The sequence below is a fragment of the Lactuca virosa genome, chromosome 3 (assembly GCF_052849685.1).
Source record: "Lactuca virosa cultivar CGN04683 chromosome 3, Lactuca_virosa_CGN04683_v6, whole genome shotgun sequence".
Classification (NCBI taxonomy): Eukaryota; Viridiplantae; Streptophyta; class Magnoliopsida; order Asterales; family Asteraceae; genus Lactuca; species Lactuca virosa.
This window is the reverse complement of record NC_136428.1, coordinates 54,392,462-54,415,313: the sequence shown is the minus strand read 5'-3', so window position 1 is coordinate 54,415,313 and position 22,852 is coordinate 54,392,462. Positions and strand designations below refer to the sequence as shown.

The window sequence follows — 22,852 nt, the reverse complement described above, 5'->3', positions numbered from 1 at the left end:
GTGGGATGGGTTGAGGTCATGTTGCTCCATGCGGTAACCAACAAATCCGGGAGCATTCCAGATACGAGCTGAGGGAGACTCGTACTGTGGGCTCGGGAGCATTCCAGTTACGAGCTGAGGGAGACTCGTATTGTGGGCTCGGTGGCAATCCAGATGTGAGCTGTGTGCCCGGAAGGCAATCCAGACTCACACTGTAGGCCCAGGGGTAATCCAATCTGTAAAGCTGTGGACCCAGTACATGCTGTTATTTGTATATTTGTTATGTGCAGTGTATCGGTATTTTGGGAGAACTCACTAAGCCTCGGGCTTACAGTTTCAGTTTATTGTTTCAAGTACATCAGATGATTGCAGGAAGACAAAGGCGTAATTATACATCTCCTCGTTTTTTTATGACTATGTTTCTGGGATGCTCTGATATAGAACTGTTTTGAAAACAAATTGGTAATAACTGTTGGTTTCTAAATGTTTTAAAAAGTTTAAATTTGGCCTAATTTTTATGGATGTTACACACACACACCAAACATATAATATATCGACTACAAATTATAAACCCCTTAGCTCACATATTAGTTTCTATTACACAATGCTTGGTGACACTAAAATCAATAGATACATGAAAAAAAAACTGATAAGTATATAGTAGTGTACATGAAACATCAGAATTCGATTCAAATTGTACCCATACGGACATCTGATACAAGAGGATACATACATAGATACGCAAAAACACAAACAAAAAATCCCACCCACGAGCCACCAAGCTTTTTTTTTTAAACTCAAATCCATGATATAATTACGAAGGTTGCATAAACAGTCAAAGCAAATCTTAATTTTTTTTTACAAAAGTCAACACCCCTCCCAACTGCACTTCCCCTCTCTTATCTGCCACCACAATATCGTTAAACCAACATACGAAGAACAATCAGCAAGTAGAGCTAAAGTTGATCATAAGAACTCAATCTTATTTGCCAGGAAAAAAAAAACAGAAAAAAAAAAAAACACATGTAACCACCAACCTTCAACCCCATCACTCGTTTGTAGCATCAAAACTACCACCACCGCCGCCACCACCACCACTACCACTACCACCACCACTAGTTGTGTTTGTTCTCTTTCTGTCTCTCCAATTCTCCCCCCAAACTTTAGCCTCGGCCACCGCCCGCTCCCTCTCAAGATCCCGATTCCGGCCTCTGCTACTGGTATTGGCCGGACTGTTCCTCTGAGAATCAGAATCCTCCACCACCCCCCATTTCCGGCCAGAGCCACCACCACCATTACTGGTTTCACCATCCGCAAGATCAGCACCACGGGTGTTGATCTCTCTCAAAGACTCCCTCTTTCTGTACTCAGGTGAGTTCTTGTAAGTGGAAGGCGAACCATGGGCCCGAGGCATGGAGGAGTCATCAAGACCACCATCACTGGGGTTCCTCCGGTCAGCTCGGCTCCTGGGTGTACCTGAGCCGCTGCCTCTGGCACTTCTCTCGGCTCGAGCCGCTTCAGGGTCGTAGGGTTGAGAGGCTAAGTATGTTAAAGCAGTCACAACATCACCAATCAGAGGTCTTGTTGCAGCTTGTTCTTGTAAACACATTGCTGCAACTGCAAGTGCTTGGTAAAGTCCCCTCACTGGATAACGCCCTTGCAATAATGGATCCGCCATTTTTGGAAACTTCCTCCTGTCCTTGAAAAGTGGTCGTGCCTACAATTTTTCCATAAATACGTCAAACACATAATTCTTAATACATTAAGCCAGGTTTTTTGGCTTAACCAATTAAGTTGTTCTATCCAGATTAAGTAAAAAAGAAACACCCTTGTATAGCTATCCAAATTAAGTGCTTAACCCTTTAAGTCCATTAAGCAAAAAAGAAATAACCTCTCAGAGTCTCATGCAGTACAACCTGTTTTGTCATGTCCTGTAACAAACGGGGCCCACAGGAAGGAGAGTATTATGAGTTATGACTTACCCAAGCAACAAGATTGTGTTCTCCAGGAGCACGGGTATTGTCGATGGCTTTTCTTCCAGTTATAAGTTCAAGGAAGACAACACCGAAGCTGTAAACATCGGATTTCAAGGTGAGCTGACCTGTCATGGCATATTCAGGAGCACAGTAGCCATATGTGCCCATCACCCTGGTGGAGACATGTGTTTTATCGCCAACTGGACCGAGTTTTGCAAGCCCAAAATCAGATAATTTAGGGTGGTATCCTTCATCAAGAAGAATGTTGGATGATTTTAAGTCTCTGTAGATGACTGGAGGATTTGCTTTGTCATGTAGATACTCTAAACCTTTTGCTGCACCAGCAGCAATTTTCATTCTTGTGTTCCAGTCTAAAGGTTCTTTGTCTGGTGGAAGATCTGAAAAAAAAAAAAAAACATAATTGTAAGTTCTAAGTAAGTTTGTTTATATACATATGATCATTATTGATCAAGCTTAATGAGAATAATCAAATGTGGTCCTTTTGATCAACATTTTGTTTTTATGCAACAATATTAAACTATCTGCAAAAGTTAAAAGTTAACAAGATACAACAATCATCCCTAAACATTTACAAATATACTTTGCACATGATTTAGTATCGTTGATGTTTTGAACTAACATCAGCACATGGTTAACATAAATGTTGATGAGATGTCTCAAGAAAGTCAAAGTGTAATTAACTAAAGAAAAAAGTGGGGTACTTTCTACTTTGACATAAGTGAGACAAAGAGAAAAGTATGTTGCTATTTCATGACCATATCTCCAGAAACTAAGGCTGACAAATAGAAAATTTTAGGATGAATATGAAGAGAAGCTGCAAAAAGCAAGTCATGGTAACATATGTCCTTAAAAGCAGACCACATATGACTATTCAATATATAATTCTTGTAAATAGTACACTACTCTCACGCATGTCTATAAAGTGAACAACAGTTTGATTGTTCGGTAAATTATAAACAGAAAAAAGATTATCAATATAAGTACAACTTAAATAAGACTAAGGGTAGAGCTAGTTTCTTCTCTAGGTCTACTATTCAACTAAATGAAACCAAAAGATCTTTAAAAATAGTCAAAATCACCATGAACTCAAGGAAAAGCAATGGAATCGGATTATCATATATAGTCTCTAAATAAAAGAAAGAAAATTACGAAATCAGCAACTTTAGTAGCCGATTAAGTCATCAATGAGAATATGCATACATAACAAGTGAGGTACTTATTACCTAAGCAATAAGATAGCCTAACACAAGCAACTCACAAAAAACAAAAATAATTGACAAATGGAAATCAAGGGTCAACAAAACATATATAGGGTCAAACAGAACAGCAACTGGTGGATGGCTATTTTTGTCAAAGGTGATGCTTGTTGTGGAAGAGTGCAATAGATTTGGTAAATCCTTAAATAGTTCTATGTTGCCTAAAATGATTGCTAGTGGTCTGATTATGGTGCAAGGCCCCTGTTTCTATTTTTCCCAATGAAGTGTTGTATATAGATAAAATATGCTTTAAATTTTGTGAGAAAATCACGGCAAATTTGGGGAAATGGAAGAAAAAAAAAAGGCAACTTTGTAAAAAGTAAGGGACAAATGGGAAAAACCCTCTTTTTCTCACTTTTCATTATTTCTGCATTAAGTAAAAAAGAAACATATATAGCTTATACAGGACTAAGTCCACCTGTCCCCATCGATTCCATTAAGTCAAAAAGGAACAACACTTGAGCAGGCTTTTCCTTCTTATTATTAAGGCTTTAGGCTCTAATACAATGTAAAGAATGGTTCTAGAAAAGCTACAATGTGATCAACATTCCAAACCCTTGTAACTGGAATTTTCAGTTTCCATCCATTCAACCTGCTGTGAAAAGCCAAGCTCAAAGGGAAACACTTGATAAAGGTACTAACATTGATGGATTTCAAAATAATACTAAGAGAAATGAGAAATCTAACCGTGTAAATGATCTTCAAGTGATCCCAAAGGCATAAACTCATAAACTAGGAGGCGTTGATCTCCATCTGCACAATAACCTATCAAATTCACAAGATTTGGGTGATGTAACAGGCTAAGCATAAGAACCTCCACCAAAAACTCTCTATTCCCTTGAAGACCATTTCTATCAAGCTGCTTCACAGCAACTACCTGCAAAGTAAACAACTTCTTTTCAGAATGCCGACAACAAGAACAAACCATTCAACATTTAAGCATGTTATAAAAAAGACATGATTTTTTTTTTTTTCAAAATCACCTGTCCTGTGCTATCCAAACGACCTTTGTAAACACGCCCAAAACCACCTTCTCCTAACATAGACTCAGGGCGAAAGTTCTTTGTTGCTGCAGCAAGCTCACGAAAAGTAAACGTTTGTGCTGCAATGTTTGCTGTTTGTCCATCTTTTGTAACCATCTGGTCCTTCTTAGGATCCAAACTAACACGGGATTTTGATTTTCCTATAACAATGATGGAATTAGACATCCCCAAATTTTCAAGCAGATCTTTGGAGATACATTCTTAAACAGAACCATTGTTTCGAACCAATTCAGAATCTTGTTGAGACCCAGTTCATCGAATCAAAAAACTAATCGACTCAACAGATCAGACTAGAAATTGAAGATGAATAGAAGAAGAAAGAATACATAAAGAAGGAGAATTTGAAGATGGGAAAGTGTTTTATTACCTGAACTAACCCTATTGACATGATGAGATTGATGAGGAGCCGAACCTTCTTTCCCAATATCCTTTTTAGACACTTCCTTTACACCATTTCCCTCTTTGTTTGATGAATCAAAGCATGGAAAACACCCCATGCCAAAAACAAACGAACCCACAAATTATATCTGATGGGTTTCTATATCCCCAGCCTATAATCTATACATAGGAAATTATACAAATTAACTATCTTTCAGCCTAGAGGAATCGACATCGAAATCGAAAACGTTCTCTCTCTTCTCTCTCACTAGGATTGCGAATGAAAGATTGGAGGCCATGAGCTAACTCATGAGTGACCGATCAACAGTAACTTATTTCTCACCCAAAAAAAAAGCAGATCAACAAATCGAAGAAACTGAGGAAAAGGAAGGGAAAGAAAAATAAATTAAAGAAATATAATAATAATATCCAGTATATGGGTTGTGTAGAAAGAAGAAAGGGGTGGAAATAGAATCATCTTGTAAGTGAAAACTGAAAAAGATGGGTTTTTTGTAAATTTGGAGCGGTTAAGAGAGAATTAGGTGAAGTTGATTTTGGTGTAATGTTGTCGAAATCTACGGACATAAACAGTGTGGAGTGTGGTTTTGTTTTTGGGTATTTCTTTCGCATCTCTTTTTGTCTCTCGGAATACGAGCAAATTACGGGTTCGGGTCATCATTAACGGCTCCGGTCCGATGGTCTTTGTGTTGGGTGGTGGGGTGGGTCCCACACGGTATGTGCTTTCACACTTTGTATTGCTCACCATACATTCACTTTAGTTTTAACCATGCTTCAAACCTTATCTCGTTCCGTTTAAATTTCATTTGACAAAATTGTAGGAATGGTCCGTCTGGTTTCAAAAAAGTCATAACTTTAATATAATTTTATATTTTAAAGTAAATTACATATTTAGTCCTTATGTTTTTCCCAAATTTATATTATTTGATCTTATTATTGAATCTTTAACATGACTATCCATGTGATTTGAAATTGTTGCACTGGACATCCATGAGGCAAATTCTGTCTGTATTGGTCTATTAAAGGCGAGTACAATGACTTTTATACCTCTCATTGTTTTCTCTATTTTATTGACATTTTCTACTAATGCGGGGACCATTTCTAAAATAGCTTAAAGAAACACTAAAAAGTATTATTCTAGTCGCCGACACCCATCAAATTGGAGGAAACCACATCACCATATTTTTTCTCTCTAGCTTTCAACATCTCTGTCGTCGGCAGCTATAGCTCCAACGCTCCGGCACCGCCCTGGAATCCACACCCTCTCTAACCACCAACACCTTGAAGCAAATTTGTCTTCCTCTCCCATTAAAACTCGTCGGTTATCTATGTATCTTTCACCTCCTATAACTGCGGCTCCAACACTCTGGTCGCCAAAACCTACCTCCCATATCTCTTGCTTTCTTCTTTCGACTTCAGCTCGGTAGGTTTTCAATTTTGGGTTGCAATTTACGGATAAATCGGTTTTGGTTTTCAAGTTTGTTCATGAGTGTTAGGTTGTAAATAATTTAATTTGTGGTTTTCATTTTCATATTTTGGTAATTGGTGGTTATGGTGGTGGGGCTGGTGGCCAGTGGCGGAGCCAGAGTTAAAGTAAAGGAGCCAGAGTTAAAGTAAAGGGGTATCCCAAATTTTTTTCGGGTTGCCCAAGTTTTTTTTCCGGGGTACTTGGGTTTCCCCAGTTTGGTTTCGGTTTTAAACCTAAATCTTAATCGAATCCTTAAGTAACCTCAAGTCTTGTTATATAAATATGAAATTGAAGTATCTTTTTGATACTTGAATCGATGTAGGAATCAAAGTAGATATCAAATGAAACATGAGGATATCAGGTTAATATAATGGAAGAAAATGACTGAATTTACATTTGTTTGGCGATGTAGGATAGAATAGTTGAAAAAATAAAAATAAAAGGTAAACAAAGAACACATAAGGAGAGAGATTTGATCCTGAGGCCTCTACTTCTATATACCAGCGCCTTATCCAGCAAACCACATGTGTGTTTGTGTTTATAAGTGAAAGGGAACGTATATATACACTATATAAAACGAAATTTTCCTAGAAAAATTACACTCTCGCAAAAAAATTGAGGGGTATCCCGGACTACCCCGGGCTCTACATTGGATCCGCCCATGCTGGTGGCGGTGAAAGATGGTGGTGTTTATAATTTGATAATTGGTTGTTTTCATATTTTGTAGGTATATTTTTCAGTTTTTTCTTTGTTTTAAAGCTAAAAATGGTGGTGAATAGTGGTGGTGGTCACATGAACACAATACTAGTGGTGGTATTTGTGATAGCGGTGATGTTAGTGATGATTGAGTCTTAAATACGAAACTGATCGGTAATTATAGTCTATATCTTATGATTTGTAGTAATTTAAACAAAAAACTATGGTTTTGGTGATTGGTGATTATGGTGGTGGGGATGGTGGCAACATTCATGAATTCAGTGGTTGTGGTGGTGGAGTTGATGTTTGTTCGATGGTGATGATTAGTGATGGTGGTGGTTGTAAATGATGTTGGATGGTGATAGTGATTAATGGTGGTTGGTGGTTGATGGTTAGCGGTGCGATGGTTGATGGTGATGAACAAACATGGCAGACAAATAAATATGAAACAAAAAATAACAAAATATTGAATAGAAGGACAAAGCATGCATTCTAAAGAGAACTAACAGCTTTGTTTCTAATATTTTACGGTTTAAAAATCATCCGTAAAATAACTGCAAACCATAAGGATGAATCATGTCAAAAATTCAATAGTTAGACCAACAATGTAAGTTTTGGCAAAGCACATGAACTATTACATCAATCATGTTAGCTTATGGTTTTAGTTTGTTACATGGTTAGTCTTTCGGTCGTTAAATCTAATTTTTGACCTATTATATTTTTTTAAAATAATCATTTTGCATTTAGACCAAATTTGAAAAAAAAAAAAAAGAATAAGAAGAAGAAGAAAAACACAATAAAAATTATTTAAGTAATTTGTTTGATTTTTTTTTAAAACGGCAAAGTAACTAACTTAGTTCTAAATAACCACATATGTTTTCATCGAGATTTGAACTCATGACTTCTTATACGAAAGAGTCACTCCATATGGCTAGACGGCTAGGCCATTAGCCCTTTGATATGTAATTTGCTTGATGCTTTGATTTTTTTCATCCTTCATTCTAGATTACATTCCTTCTTTCCACTTTTGTTTCAACCAAATTCAACATGATTTCACTTGTACCGTCATTTGTAATTTTATCCCATTTATTCCATATGTACGTAACACCATTTACTAATTCCATTCCTCATTTTCGCTTAGTTGTTTTGCTTGGTATATTTTAAATTGATATGATGATGTCTTCTTTGCTAATTACGCAGATAATGATGTATACTTTGCAAATTATAAAGATTATTCCCAGGGAACGACGGTTATTGGTTTTGTTTAAATGAAAGTCCTAATATTAAACAAGGATGCTTTGTTGTCTTTATTTTGAACAAATTTGATAGGATTGAGAATGCCCAGAATTTTAATTAAAACATCTATTTTTGTTAAAAACTATAACACCAGTTTTAAGGTAAATTTTAAATTTAATAAAAATAAATAAAGAACAAAATAGTCATAATAAAAATTAATTTAATAATTTTATGAATTAATTTTATATTTAAAGTTAAATGTTGAGAACTTAACGGTCCACTTAATATGTTGTGAAAATTCTATAGTTGATCATGATTTTACCCAACTAACACCCTAAAGGATAACCTGGGTTAGGGGATTTGTAGCTAGGGTTAATCTAGTAACTTCAGGATGTTGAATAAGTGTTTGGGGGCAATGGTTAAAAATAAAAATAAAAATTAAAAAAAGACCAGAGGGACTAAATATGATCAAATGTCAAACTTTTGAAGATAAGCCTCAGACATCTTTTTTTATTTTTATTTGAAAGAGATTGAGGTTGTAAGGGGAAAGAATGATAAATTTGAAAGAAGCACTAGAGCTTAAATACATGACTAATTTTAATGGTGGTCAAATGAAAAAGGAGAACTAAAAGGATTAAATATGATTAAATGTCAAACTTTTGAAGATAAACACCAAACATTTTTTCTTATTTTCATTTGAACGAGACTGAGAGAATGACACATTTGAAAGAAGCATCACTTAAATCAATGTCTGACTATGTAGTTATTGCGGTCAAAATTTCAATAGCGGTCACATGCCGTTAGTTGCGATCACGGTTATCGTGGTGGTATAACGGTGCTATAACGGTTTTTAATATTACATATAATTTATAATTTTATATTATATTTATATAGAATATATATATTTGAGTATTAATATTATAAGTCTATATAGAATTAATATCATCAAACCTAAAAAGTCATATAAAAACATAACATAATATTCGATTATAGTAATATGAAAACTAGGTAGTGTCAAAGTGTTAAATAAAGTTTAATCGCATTGCATGGGTTCAATATTGTATTAGTAGGTTGTGGTTGATTTAAGGAGTTAAGTCCCAAGTCGTAGCCTCATAGGTGTGGGTCGATTTAAAAAAAACATTAACGGAGTCCGACCATAGCAACTCAAGTCGTTATGAGTACAGAAAGAGATGAGAAAGAGAGTTGTCGGTAGACATAGTTGCTTTGAATGTTTTTAATTATGTTATATGTTCGGGCTTTTTAAAATGAAAGTGTAGTGAGATCATTAAAACCAGTCTTTCGTTGACAAAGTAACCAAATGGCCCAAAATGTGAACGAAAATGGAATAACGCCCATAGCGCCACTATAACTGTTATTGAAATAGCGGTGAATAGCACCGCAAATAGCGGTACCGCAAAACGAAAACCCTAAACTGAAAATAGCAGTTATTGACCACCGCAAAACGCTATAGCGCCATTATAGCACCGCTATAGCGCACGATTGATAGCTTAGATGTCTGGTTTTAAGAGGTAATCAATTTTCATTCATCTTTTCTAAATCTTTGAAACGTACATAAATCCGTGTAACATCCGATTATCAGGTATTTCCATTTTAGTGCTTAACCTAATTAAAGTTTGCACATTTGGTTCCATGTGGTTGGGTTTCACATTTCAGCCCGTATGATGGGCGTACATGTGGGTACGCGCAACGTACTCGTGAGAACGGATCGTGGAAGCCATGCTAGTACTTGTATTACAAACTCAACAATAGAATATGGTGTTGTTGCAATAATGGTTGTGGGTGAAGAGGTATAATGACTAATGAATTTAGATTACGAGGTTCCATCATGCTCAAACCTAGTTGCACATATTATCAATTGTGATAGTCCTGTCACTTTGGCAAGTTTAGACACTTGAGTGTTATATATTAAATGATTAAATAATTATTCATGAATGGTTTGATATTGATTGAGTTTGTTAAAACACAAGAGATTAATCATGAAGTTATTGGGAGATTGTGTAGGTATCACGATAATCCTATTGAGGGGTGTAACACCCATAAAAATCATGCCAAATTTGCACTTTTAAAAACATTTCCAAAACCATTAAATCATTACAAACTTGTTTTCAAAATATAATATATCAAAGTTTCCCCAGAAACATAAACAAAACATGAGGAGATGTATGATCACGCCTTCACCTTGCCGCGATCCCCTGATGTACCTGAAACAATAAACTGAAACTGTAAGCCCGAAAGCTTAGTGAGTTCCCCAAAATACCGATACACTCCACATAACACATATACAAATAACAGCATGTACTGGGTCCACAGCTTTGCAGAATGGATTACCCCTGCGCCCACAGTGTGAGTATGGATTGCCTTCCGGGCCCACATCTCACATCTGGATTGCCACCGAGCCCACAGTACGAGTCTCCCTCAGCTCGTATCTGGAATGCTCCTGAGCCCACAATACGAGTCTGGCATGCCCCACCTGGCCCTCAGCTCGTATCTGGAATGCTCCCGGGTTTGTTGGTTACCGCACGGAGCAGTATCACCTCAACCCATCCCACATAATATGTCGACATATAACACAACTAATGCACATACAAGTAATCATGTAATAATAACATAGGTAGTCCTACAGATCTACCTAACTGACATAGCAACTAGCATGCAACACTATCTTATACTCAACATACCACCAACTGCTAGGATATCATATCCAATGGGCCGGCCTTGGTGCCTTAGACCCCTTAGTATAGTGAGGTAACTCACCTCGCAAGTAGTGCCGAAGTACCGAAAACCTCTGATCGCTGTCTCACCGGAAATCCCGAACTATCACATAATAAATACCAAGTCATTACACAACATTACAGTCTTGACTAAGTGTCCATACAATCCATCATGTCCATTCCATTTATTGGTCCAAGGCCCAATACTAAGTCCATAATCTTGAAAGTCCTTATACAAGGCCCATTATTGGCCCAAATTACCAAATTGGGCCCAACTCCCTAATTTGGCCAAATCCCAAGATCCAATATCCAAAACTTGGTCCAAAATATCTTATTCATAAAGTCCAACAAAGGCCCAAATCCAATTAGTCCATAAACAGCCCAAAACTCTAAGCCCAATTGTCAACGGCCCAACAGAGGACGTACGCGGGGCGTACTCGTCCAGATGTTGACCACCATCGGGGTGGTTGACCCAGTACGTTGGGCGTACTGGATTTACGCTGGGCGTACTCGACAGTTTTTCAAAACCTTATTAAGTGCTTAATGGCTTAAGCACTTAAGCCCAAACTTCAGATCCAAAGACCTAACATGCCTAGGATCCATAAAGTCATGAACTTTATCACTTTGGACGTCCATAAAGTTCTTAATGCTTGGTCTTAATCCATTAAGACCTTATTTTTCCATGTATGGGACACATACAACTAATTGGACCTTATTTTTTATCACTCAAGGTCCTTTCAAGAGTCTAGAAGGACAACCCTTTTCGTCCAAATCACATCATGCACCACCTTATGGCTTTTGGGACAAGAAATGCTTCTATTAAAGTAAAATGGTGTGATCTATGCATATATACATATAGTTTGGAACTTTATACCTTCTGGAGCTTCTTGGGCACAAGCTAACTTCAGATCTACAAGCTTGATCTCTTTCTCCAACTCTTTGATGCAATAATTTCCTCTTAAAGCACTCAAGAACACACTCAATAATCTTAAACACACAAAGGAAAGGCTAGGGTTTGGGGAAGACGAGTATAATCTATGGAGGCTGAGGTAAAGGAGGTGTTGGTGCTCATAATGTTGCTTATATAGGCCCCAAACCCTAAATATTAGGGTTTCACCCTGGCATTAGTACGCCCAACGTACACAAGTGTACGCCCAGCGTACTAAGGCGGACCTTAGTACGCTTAGCGTACTCTTATGTACGCGCAGCGTACTCCCTCTTGGCCCAAGTTTGCAAACTTAGCCCTTAAACTTATCTTGGCTCTTCACTTCCAACCCCCAAGGACTATAAATGACAAGGTAATGATAGAAGAGGGTTCGATAATACCTGTCAAATCTCAGGATGTTACAAGGGGACTATGCTATACCATATATATATATATATATATATATATATATATATATATATATATGGTATAATTAACTACAAATTACATAATTTATAGATTTTACTTGCTTTTGAGGGTATAAGCTAAATTTGTAGTAAAATATAATATATAATATTCAAATCAGGTTTGATAGTGACATTTAATACAATTTGAGGCTGCACGACAGTTGAAGTATACATGATCTCTTTGCTGACAATATATATGTGTTTTTTTGTCGGACAAGTAATTTTATAGACATTGTTATATAATAAAGACAATATTTCATGAACTGATTATTGTGGTTTTCAAAAGGTACCAACTACATTACAAAATGCTACACCATTAGTTCTTAAGGTTTCTAAAATTTACATGGTTGGTCTTTTTGACTAACACCGTTAAAAACACACAAAATAACCAATTTACCATTCTTTTTGGGGGAAATGTCACTATGACCCAATAAACTAACACCTTTTGTTTTAAAAGTTCTATGATCTCTCTCTCTTTTTTTTTGCATCTTAGGGGTGTAAACTTGATTTTAACCTGTTAAATGATATCAAATGATTTTAAATGATATCAAATGATTTTAACTTGATTTTTTTTTTGCATCTTAGGGGTGTAAACTTGATTTTAACCTGTTCCCGCCATATATAAATAATATCAAATGATGTGGCTTGCTTATTTCCACCATGGATTCCCTTTGCCTGCTGACAATAGGACCCATAATTTAAACCACTTCAAAATTCAACCATCAGCTATGTTTACTGTACTCCTCTATTCACCTTCATCTATGACACTCTCCTTAACCACCAAACCGCCACCACAGCTAATATGCTTTTGCCCCCGACCAACTTATCAACCATCGAAAAATCGATACCATTGACTATGCATCCATTACACATAATCGTTTATGATTCGGGAAAGATTTCAATTGTAGCCCTAGTTTTACCAGATCTGAAGGACGGAAACGATGACGGTGATGCTTGTTGATCTGCCACAGACGACGATCATGGTTGTTGATTCGCTACAAAACGAAGACGACGATGGTCGTGATTCACCACAGACGAAAACGACAGCGGCGCTGGTTGTTGATCCGCCACAGACAACGGCATTGGTTTTTGATCCGCTACAAACGACGGTGACGATGGTTGCTAATCCACCACAGATGGTGGTCGCTAAGAACCTAGTCATGGTCATGGGACAAGTATTGAAAGGTTGGTTTTTGTTTCACCCCTTCACTTCCAAACAACAGGATTATTGGTTTGATTTTTGTTAGAGACGGTGGTGGTTTGGATTAATGTTTGATTGTAGATTATCTGAATTTTCCTGGGCTTTTTAGTGTTCTGGGTTTATTAGATTTTCAATATGTGTTCACAATGATGGTGGACGGTGGTGGGAGAGGTAGGTGTCCGATGGTGGTGTTGGTGGTGACCTGAAATCTTTCATGTAGGTGTAGATTGATTCCACTACAAATATTTCACATCCTTCCCATATTATGATTCAGGATTTTGCTGCAGAGTGATTCCGAATAGTTGGAATTACCAAGTTGCAATATCTCTGCTACCATTAATGTTTTCTTCATCGTTGTTAGCTTCTGGTAGTTGTTAACATCAGGTGGTTGTATATGGTGGCTTCAGTGGTTATGGATGGTAGTGGTGAAATCATTTAATGAAATGGATATTAAACTTGTTGACTGCAACAAGTTAAGAAATTCAAAATTAAGGACTTTTTAAAACTTAAAAATCAAGTATACACCCCTACGATGCCAAAAAAAATGGACCTTTTAAAATTAAATGTGTTAGTTTGTTGGGTCATGGTTACATTTCCCTTTCTTTTTTGTATTTTTTTTTCTTTTTATAAAGACAATTTGTGTAACATTGTAACATTCGGATTTTTAGATATATCATTGTAAGAGTAAATTCTGAGATTTATGGAGCGACTCGACGAGTTGTGAGTCCAACTCGTCGAGTAGAGTCGAGTTATCCGCGTGTGTTTAATGAGCGGACTCGACGAGTCAGTGTGCCGACTCGCCGAGTTGGTGCTGTGTGAGGAAACCCTAAATTCCCGGGGGTTGAGCCTATTTAAGGAAACTTATAACCTCAAATGCGCCTCACCAGCTGCCCAACTCTCCTGTGTGAAACCCTTAGCGGCCATTGAAGATAAGAGAGAGTGCTTGAGCTAATATCAAGTGTTTTTGGTGAATCTTTGGAAGGAAAGGAGTGAGCAACAAGCAAGGAACGAGAAGAGGCTATGGGATCTAGCATTTCTTCACCTGGAGCTTTTGTAGAAGGTATAAAGTCTACACCTTTCTCATCTTATTAGTTGGATCTCATGAGTTTGAGAAGTTAGGGTTTTCACCACATATGATTTGGGACTTCGAGAATACTAAGTTATCAAGAGGTTTAAACCTCAGATCCGGACCTTGTGAGGTCCCTAGATGATGGGTTTCGAGCAATACATCAATCCTATGGTGTATATGCAAACCCTAATAGCTTTGGATCTAGTTTGTCTAATGAACATGCAATTGATAATCCAAAGCCATAAACCCTAGATCTATCATATAAGAACTGAAATAAGGGTTTAGTAATTACCTTTGATTGTTATATAGTAATAACAATCAATTCCTTGCTTTGATTGGCTTTAGAAAGCTTAGTGCCTCAAGTGTTGCACCTCTAATGGAGTCACAAACACCACTAAGCAACTTGGATGAAGAGGGAGGAGAAAGGAGGCACCAAAAACGGCTGGAAACCCTAAAGGAATAGTTCACCACGTTTTTGGGGCTTAAGGGTCCTTTATATACATGTAGGCTATTAGGGTTTACAACTAGGAAACCCTAATCTGGTTGCTTAAGCCCTAAGCAGCCCATGGACTCCTTTAACATATCCCTTGCACGAATTCCTTATGGGCTTCCCATAGAATTCGTCCAACCTGTATTATTTAGGTAATCCATAGCCCAATTGCAATTATCTTATAATTACAAATCCAGCCCCCTAAGTTTAATTAATCTCTTTTAGCCACTAAATTAATTCTTAATTAATTCTTGACTAATATTAATTAAACAATATGATTTCTCATTTAATATATTATTCTTATAATATATTAATAAATCATAATTAAACCTTTTTCTCCTTAATTCATCCTACATATTGCTATGGTGAAGGCAACCCAAAAGGACCATGCTCATAATCGGGTCAAGTACATACCAAAATAGTTATGGACTTAGACATTAATCTAACACTAGATCCCAAAGGTCCCAACTTTATTCATCCATGAGAGGAGTATGGTGTTTAACACCTTGTGAGAACATGTATTGGTACATTGGAGCAAAACCACCATGCATGAGCGTAAAGATCGAAGCTTTACGTGAGAATCGAGCCTTAGGATGGTAGATCTAGTGTTTAGAGTGATAGATCTGCCTTAAATCGTCTGAATGAGAAATTAGATCAAAGGGACTCGCCGAGCCCATGAACTGACTCGACGAGTCGGTTAGGGTTTGTCCCGACGAGCTGGACCGTGCAATAGCTCGGTGAGTTAGGGGTTAACTCGACGAGCTAGACCTTCACGAGACTTATGAGGAACGAGTGGACTCGACGTGTCGCATTAGTGCACTCGGCGAGTCGGGTCAAACATGGATTGTTGACTCGAGTTTGACTTCTGATGACTTTAGGGTTTGGTCAACATGAGTAATGGAGACCATGGAGGGGTAAAATGGTATTTTACCCAATTCAAGAGTTAGAGAGAGAAGAATAACATTTGGTTATTGAGAATCGAGAATCGAGTATTAATTAGAGATATTTACCCTATGTGTTAGGCAGTGGCTAGTTCGAGATTTGAGTTCGAGGGTGATTGCTTGTTGCTTGCAAGGTGAGTCTTCTCACTATACTTTACCTAGAGTGGTACTTATGTGTGACCTGAGGGTCTTATGTGCCTACATTGAGTATTATGTTATCCTGCTTTATGTTTTATGCTGTGCATTATGTCTTTGTGATTTATGCCATGCGGAGCTTTACAGACCGGACCAGAGGGTCCAACGAACTGTGGGACTGGAGGGTCCCACTGAGACACATTGACCGGAGGGTCTTACAGTGATATAGCCTCGAGTGGCTAATGAGCTGTGTGTGTGGTATTTTGGGGAACTCACTAAACTTCGTGCTTACCGTGTTATGTGTTATGTGTTTCAGGTTTCTCAGGATCGCGGGAAGGCACATGTTTGATTGTACACACCAGTGAAAGAGCTATGTTTTGAGGATCCTGGATTATTAATCAAACAATTATGGAGTCGTGTTTTGTAATTTAAACCAATGAGATTTTTATGAAATGTGTTATGAGAATTATGTGATTTTAAAATGAAAATTTTGTTTGAAAAATTACGGTGTTACAAGTTGGTATCAGAGCCTTGGTTTGAGGGATTCGGATGCACCTTCGGGTAAGTCTGGACTCAAACTGAGCATTTGAGAAAAGTTTTCAAAAAGAAAAGATTTTTTTATAACGAGTAAGAGTTTCTAAGAGAAAACGAGAAGGAGCAGTGTGTACAATCAGCCAGAGCCCGAACGGTGATTTCCCAAAGTACCCTTACTTATTTGTGTTATAAGTTATGATTGAGATATTAGTAATGCATGCTAGAAGGTAGGCTAGGTATTTCATATTTTAGGGCTAGAGATGCCTGATTTGTGATGCCTTAGCCTAGAAATTATTGCTATTTGTGATGTGCTTTGAGTATGTGAGGAGTAAGAGTATCCAGCAGGAATCTTTTAGAAAGAACTTTGAGTAGAGGAGTAATCTAGGAGAGATACCTAGATGAGAAATTGAGGGGTCTATTGAGGGATTAATGAGATACCCGTGAGAGGTAGGGTTGCTTGAGTTTAGTGATACCTTTTGAGTGTGAGTAGAGCAAGTGGAGTTGTAGCCTAGAGTGGTTTTGCGTGTTGGTGGAGATTATTCGATGCCCGAATGCTGCTTGCTTTGTGCTTTGTGGAACTCTTGATGATGGGAGTCAACTACCGAGTTGGCGGAGAAGTGTGAGAACCTAAGAAGAGCCTGAGAGGTGACTTTAGTCAGAAGAGTACGTTGATAGAGGAGAGTATTCGCTATATAGCGACCATACATATCGGGATTGGTGATCAAGGAGGTTGAGCATCTACTTAGGAAATCTGGGACGATCCGTGTGGAAAGTATGGGTAGATGTGGCAGGTAGTATGGGCCCGTACTACTGAAAGCAGAGGACCCGTACTCTAAACAGGAAGAATCCCAGAGGTTCTAAGTAGCAGATTGAGAAGTGATAACATGGTTCGAGTACCATGATTCATAGCAGATTGAGAAGCGATTTGTAGCAGAGTGGGGTACTAACATGGTTCGAGTATCATGATTCGTAGCAGATTAAGAGGAGACTGCATGGTTCGAGTACCATGATTCGTGGTGGCTAGTGCTTCTGGCATAACCAGTTATCCCATTGTGATTGATTAGACTGAGAACAGATATGATAGAGTGTGGGGCCAGAGGGCCATGTCGAGCGAGTTTAATGGAGCATACCTGGAGAGGGAAATCGAGTTAGTTTTGAAGATATTTTCTTTGGTAAGATGCCAGTTGGAGTCGCAAGACACATGGATGAGTAGCAATGAGATTTTATGGAGAGTTGCGGCCTGAGTTGAGCAATCAGCCGATAGTTGAGATGTCACTTTCTGTGACGAGAGTTGCACTGTTTCCGCTTCATGGGAGAAGCAAAATAAGATATTGAGTTTCCAGTTTCAGAGTTGGAGGTAAACCCTGTGGGTTAGCATAGGGTTTCAACCTTTTCACCAGAGTGTTTGGGCAGTATGGTTGCTGCGAGGTATTCCATATACCACGGGAGAGCTATTAGTAGAGACTGAGATAAGGACAAGGAGATGTCTTAGTCGAGTCAGGCATACTTTTAGCAGCAGTTTCAAGTGATCAAGAGGAGTATACTGGGGCGGTAGCCCTCGTTGTCTACATTGTGTATCGACTGTGAGAGTAAGGTCACTTTCTTTTATGATGGCTTCTGCGATGAGAGGCTGGTTGTGTTAGGTTTTGAGCATTCTAACACTCCTATGGTGTACATGCAACCCTATAAACCTTGGATCTATGTTTTCTCTATTATACATGTAAATATTAACTATTCCAAGGTTTCATCCTAACTAGCATATTATGAAGCACCTATACTACAAAGTTCTAGTTAGATGACATACCTTTTGATGTAGCTTGATGTCTTCAAGCTTTAAGAGCTTAGCCCCAATAGTGTGGAAGCCTCAAATGGAATCACAAATCACCAAAACACCTTGGAAGAACTTGAGAGAATATGTATGCACACTAAAATCGGCTCACTCTTATTTTCACACACTTGTGCCCATTTTGTGAGCCAAGGACCCCTTTATATATTATGGAGGATTAGGGTTACATCCATGTAAACCCTAATACCCATGACCTTTCATTTACATAGGATCCATGGGTTAAAAGCTCCATGGACCATCCATGAAAGCTTAGCCCAACCTAAATGAACTTGGCCCATTCCATATATATAAGAGTCCATATTTAATTAGTTCTTTTTGATCACTTACTTAAGTCTAAATTAATTCTTGATCAATACTAATTAAATAATATGATTCCATATTAATATATTAGAACTTATAATATATTAATATAAATCATAAATATACTATTCTCAAAAGACTATCCATATAAATTGTGCCGGTGAAGTGCAACCCAAATGGACCATGCCGGGTCGGGTCATGTATATACCAAATATAGTTATGGACTTAGACATTAATCCAATAGTCTCCCACTTGGATAAGTCTAAAACTATTATTGAGTATGACTTCAAAACCTAACTGGCAATCGTAGCTCTTAAAGCCGCTGTCGAACTCTGACCTTGTCAATGACTTGTCCATTAGATAAGGGATCATATATTCCTCCATTCTAGATATCATATGGACTGAGACATGGATTATAATCATTCTCTCTGTCCATTTGTTGTTTCCCGATTTTCGATTTATGATGACTGACTGATTGAACAAATCAAATCAGTCCTGGCTTGGCCAAGCACTCACATGTGTCATCGCTAAATCATCGAGGGGCCCACAGATATCGCTTTTATCCCGAAGGTAAAAGGAATGGATAAACTTCGACTCATATGGCTTGTTCTACTACTTGTTGAATCATACACAAAGGCACGTTTTATAACATCGAGTTACCAATGCGTTTTCGTGCAATCAATGTATAACCAACTCATAGTAACAACTCATATCTCTAGGTTTGAAGAATATAAGATATTATCGTCTCATGATCACTCGTGATAAAATCCATGAAGTGATTCAAATGAGCGCGGGTTGAATCCAATACTCAGAACTTATGAGCACTCATGAGTGTTGTAGCACCACTTTGTCCACCAACTTGGACCTCTACAAACCAACCCATGACAGTCTTGATTCATATCTACTTCCAACATATGACCGACTGTGGATGGTTTGAATAACTTAATCATTCAGGAAGAGCGACTTAGTTATTCTGGAAGTCAAAACATGCAAAGTGAAACAGAAGAATAAATTAATCAAATATGGTATCAAACCCTATGAATATAAATAAACACTTTTATTTATCACCATACTGATTACTCATTATTCATTGTTTCGGTTTTATCAACTTTATACTTGAATTAAAAACACTAGTTGTCCCATGCTCCAAGCATGTACACTAGCTTTGACATGTACTCAGAAATCAGTTGGACTTCTAGAAATCAATACTTTATTGACTTTCTTACCAAAGTTCAGATTTCTGGTTTGCATCGGAAGATCATCGAGTGTTGCGTTGTACGAATCCAAGAGTCAGGTGTAATGTACCTGGTGAGACAGTCTGTAGAATAGATGGTTGGTGTGCCAAATGGTGATGGTTCGAGCCCTGAGTGGGGGAGAACCGGGCATTGTATTGAGAGTATCATTGGTTTATTCAATAGCGGTTAGAGGACTGGATATAGTGACCTGCGGTGTGGATACAGGAGTCCAGGGTTGTTGGTGATCAAGGCGAGGTGCAGAGCGAGATAATGCATGTTGTACGTGTTTAGGAAGGAATGAGTGTCTCCACGGCAGGTGGTCATTGGTTGGAAACCTTGTGGTGGTTAGGAATTCTTCGAGGTTGTAATGGTAAATTCGAGGTGGGTGGCTCGTAAGGATGGTTTCGGCGGTGGAGAATTTTTGGTTCAATGTATGGGTTGTTATATGCACTCTGGGAAGGGTAAATGTTGATTGGGCAGTCAACTTCAGAGTCGGTATGAGTATTCTCGCATGGGTTTTGAGCCATAGAGGATGGGGTTTCGGATGGTCGTCAACGGGTTCCTGACATTGACGATTCCTCCGTGTGTCAAGTTGTGAGTTGGAGTATTTCGAGGTTGCGAGCTGTGCAAGTGGAAGATCAGTGGATGAGACAGGACATTGAGATTTTGAAAGAGTGTATTGTGGTATCCGAGTATGATGTCGTGAGTGGAAGATCAGTGTATGAGACAAGACATCATGAGATTTAGTGATGGTGTATCGGGGTATCTGAGTATGACGCCCTAAAATTTTGGATTATTCTGAGATTTGAGTTTGCAAGTGGAGTGCCGAGTGACTATTGCTCCAGTGGGAACCCATCAGTTAATTGTCGCCAGAACGAGAGTGTCTAAGGGTGTACCTGTGTTGAGAAAAGTGTCTTGCTTACAAGAATTTACATCAGGAGCGGTGGTGCATAAGCTGAGTAGGTGGGTGCACCTATCTATGTTGGGGTTGGGGAGCATGAGTTAGTGAACTCAGTGTAGTGATGATATGATGATGAGATTATGAGGTGATAAGAGAGCGAGTAGATCCGAGTAGGGGGGGGGTGATCACTTAGGATTATCGGGGAAAAACCATGAAGTGATCCCATGGCGAGTCAGTGAGTGAGAGAGTGTTGTAAGACTACGGGGAGCCGTAGCATCCATGAGTCAGTGAGAGAAAGGGTATCGTGTGACTGCGGAGAGTCGCATCATATGTGAGTCAGAGAAAAGAGTATCGTGTGACTGCGGAGAGTCGTAGCATACGTGAGTCAGAGAGAGTATTGTGAGACTGCGGGGAGCCGAATCATTCATGAGCTAGCGAGAGAGAAAGAGAGAATATCGCAAGACTGCGGGGGCCGCAACCTTATTAGTCAGGGTATGATGCAGAGCGGCTCCTAGGCATGGGTAGCCTTACCAGAAGAGTTTGTGAGAACCTGGGGGCCGAACCAAAGGCGAAACTGGGATCTCGACGGTGGTCGAAAACCGTCATGTTTTGAGATAGAGCAGGGTTGTCGCGAATCGGACGGATCGAGGTGTAATACGTGCGTATAATCGTGGAGCATGGGTCATGAGTGGAGTGCTAGATTGGGATGAGTGGTTCCAATTATGTGTCGGATCAGACTCTGGTGGGTGAATTTAGTTCTATCTGTGTAGAGGACGAGCAGTTTGAGATTTCGGGTGGATCTCATTCTGAGGGAGATGTGTTTCCGTCTGATGTTTTAGACTTGAGTGAGCTAGTTCATTGGGTCGGGAAGGACCACGAGGCACACGAAACTAGTAGGTAGTAGACGACAGGGGTTGGAAGAGAGGAGACTTCAGATAGTGTTGTAGTATTCGCTTTGGGTAAGGCGAACTTCGTGACTTGTGCGTCACGACGGGCCGAGATGGTCACTGTGAGAAGGAAGCCGATAAGTCGTCTTATTGGGTGTATAGTGGGTAACCTTTGGAGGTTCAACTATTGGGTCGAGAGTCGATTTAGTGCTCAGTGTTGAAGGTGTTATGTGGAGGGAGACGGGACTTATGCTCATAGAGGTCCGAGGACACCTCTGAACGGGCATGATCTTTTTCTTGTATTAAGAACAGAGTATTGGGGTACGTTTTGTTCAGATGGGTTTTGATTGTAGTTCAATGAGCGGGTCCCTGGTGTGATGTGACCCTTTCATCCCTTGGAGTATGATCTGGATTGTTTAATATGTCTGGTATGAGTGATCGGTAGCCAATTCTTGGGCATTGACTTGTTTTTATCAGTCGCAACGAGAGAATCAGAGGGACAGTGAGTTATCGAGGACTGTTACTCGAGGAGCGAATAACATGGTGATGTCTTGAGAGGGCGATTTGGCAGTGAGACATGCCACTAGAGTTTCCAGATTCTGGAGAGTCAGAAGAAGGTTTCGTAGCGGCAAAAGGGCGTGTCCTTTTCCGGGATGGGAGTTCCTGTTAGATTCAGGTGTCCATGGAGGAAGTTAGCTGTGTGGTATGAGATCATTTCGGTGGTGCTCTCGGATTTTGGGTTCGATCTATGTGTTGTGGAGGAGCGATTTCGAGGGAAAAATCTAATTCAAGTTGGGGAGAATTGTAACATCCGGATTTTTAGATATATCATTGTAAGAGTAAATTCTGAGATTTATGGAGCGACTCGACGAGTTGTGAGTCCAACTCGTCGAGTAGAGTCGAGTCATCCGCGTGGGTTTAATGAGCGGACTCGACGAGTCAGTATGCCGACTCGCCGAGTTGGTGCTGTGTGAGGAAACCCTAAATTCCCGGGGGTTGGGGCCTATTTAAGGAAACTTATAACCTCAAATGCGCCTCACCAGCTGCCCAACTCTCCTGTGTGAAACCCTTAGCGGCCATTGAAGATAAGAGAGAGTGTTTGAGCTAATATCAAGTGT

At 39.0% G+C, this 22,852-nt stretch overlaps 1 protein-coding gene across 1 annotated transcript; it reads right to left on the bottom strand.

Annotated features, from left to right (window-relative positions):
• Window positions 1-610: 610 nt before the first annotated feature.
• Window positions 611-5,250, bottom strand: LOC145165723 (serine/threonine-protein kinase PBL27-like). The gene is made up of 5 exons (XM_079084547.1): window positions 4,643-5,250; window positions 4,216-4,415; window positions 3,920-4,109; window positions 1,962-2,353; window positions 611-1,696 (listed from the first exon to the last, which is right to left on the bottom strand). The coding sequence occupies exons 1-5, from the start codon at window positions 4,770-4,772 to the stop codon at window positions 1,028-1,030; spliced, it is 1,581 nt and encodes a 526-aa protein (XP_078940673.1). The 5' UTR covers window positions 4,773-5,250; the 3' UTR covers window positions 611-1,027.
• Window positions 5,251-22,852: the final 17,602 nt, after the last annotated feature.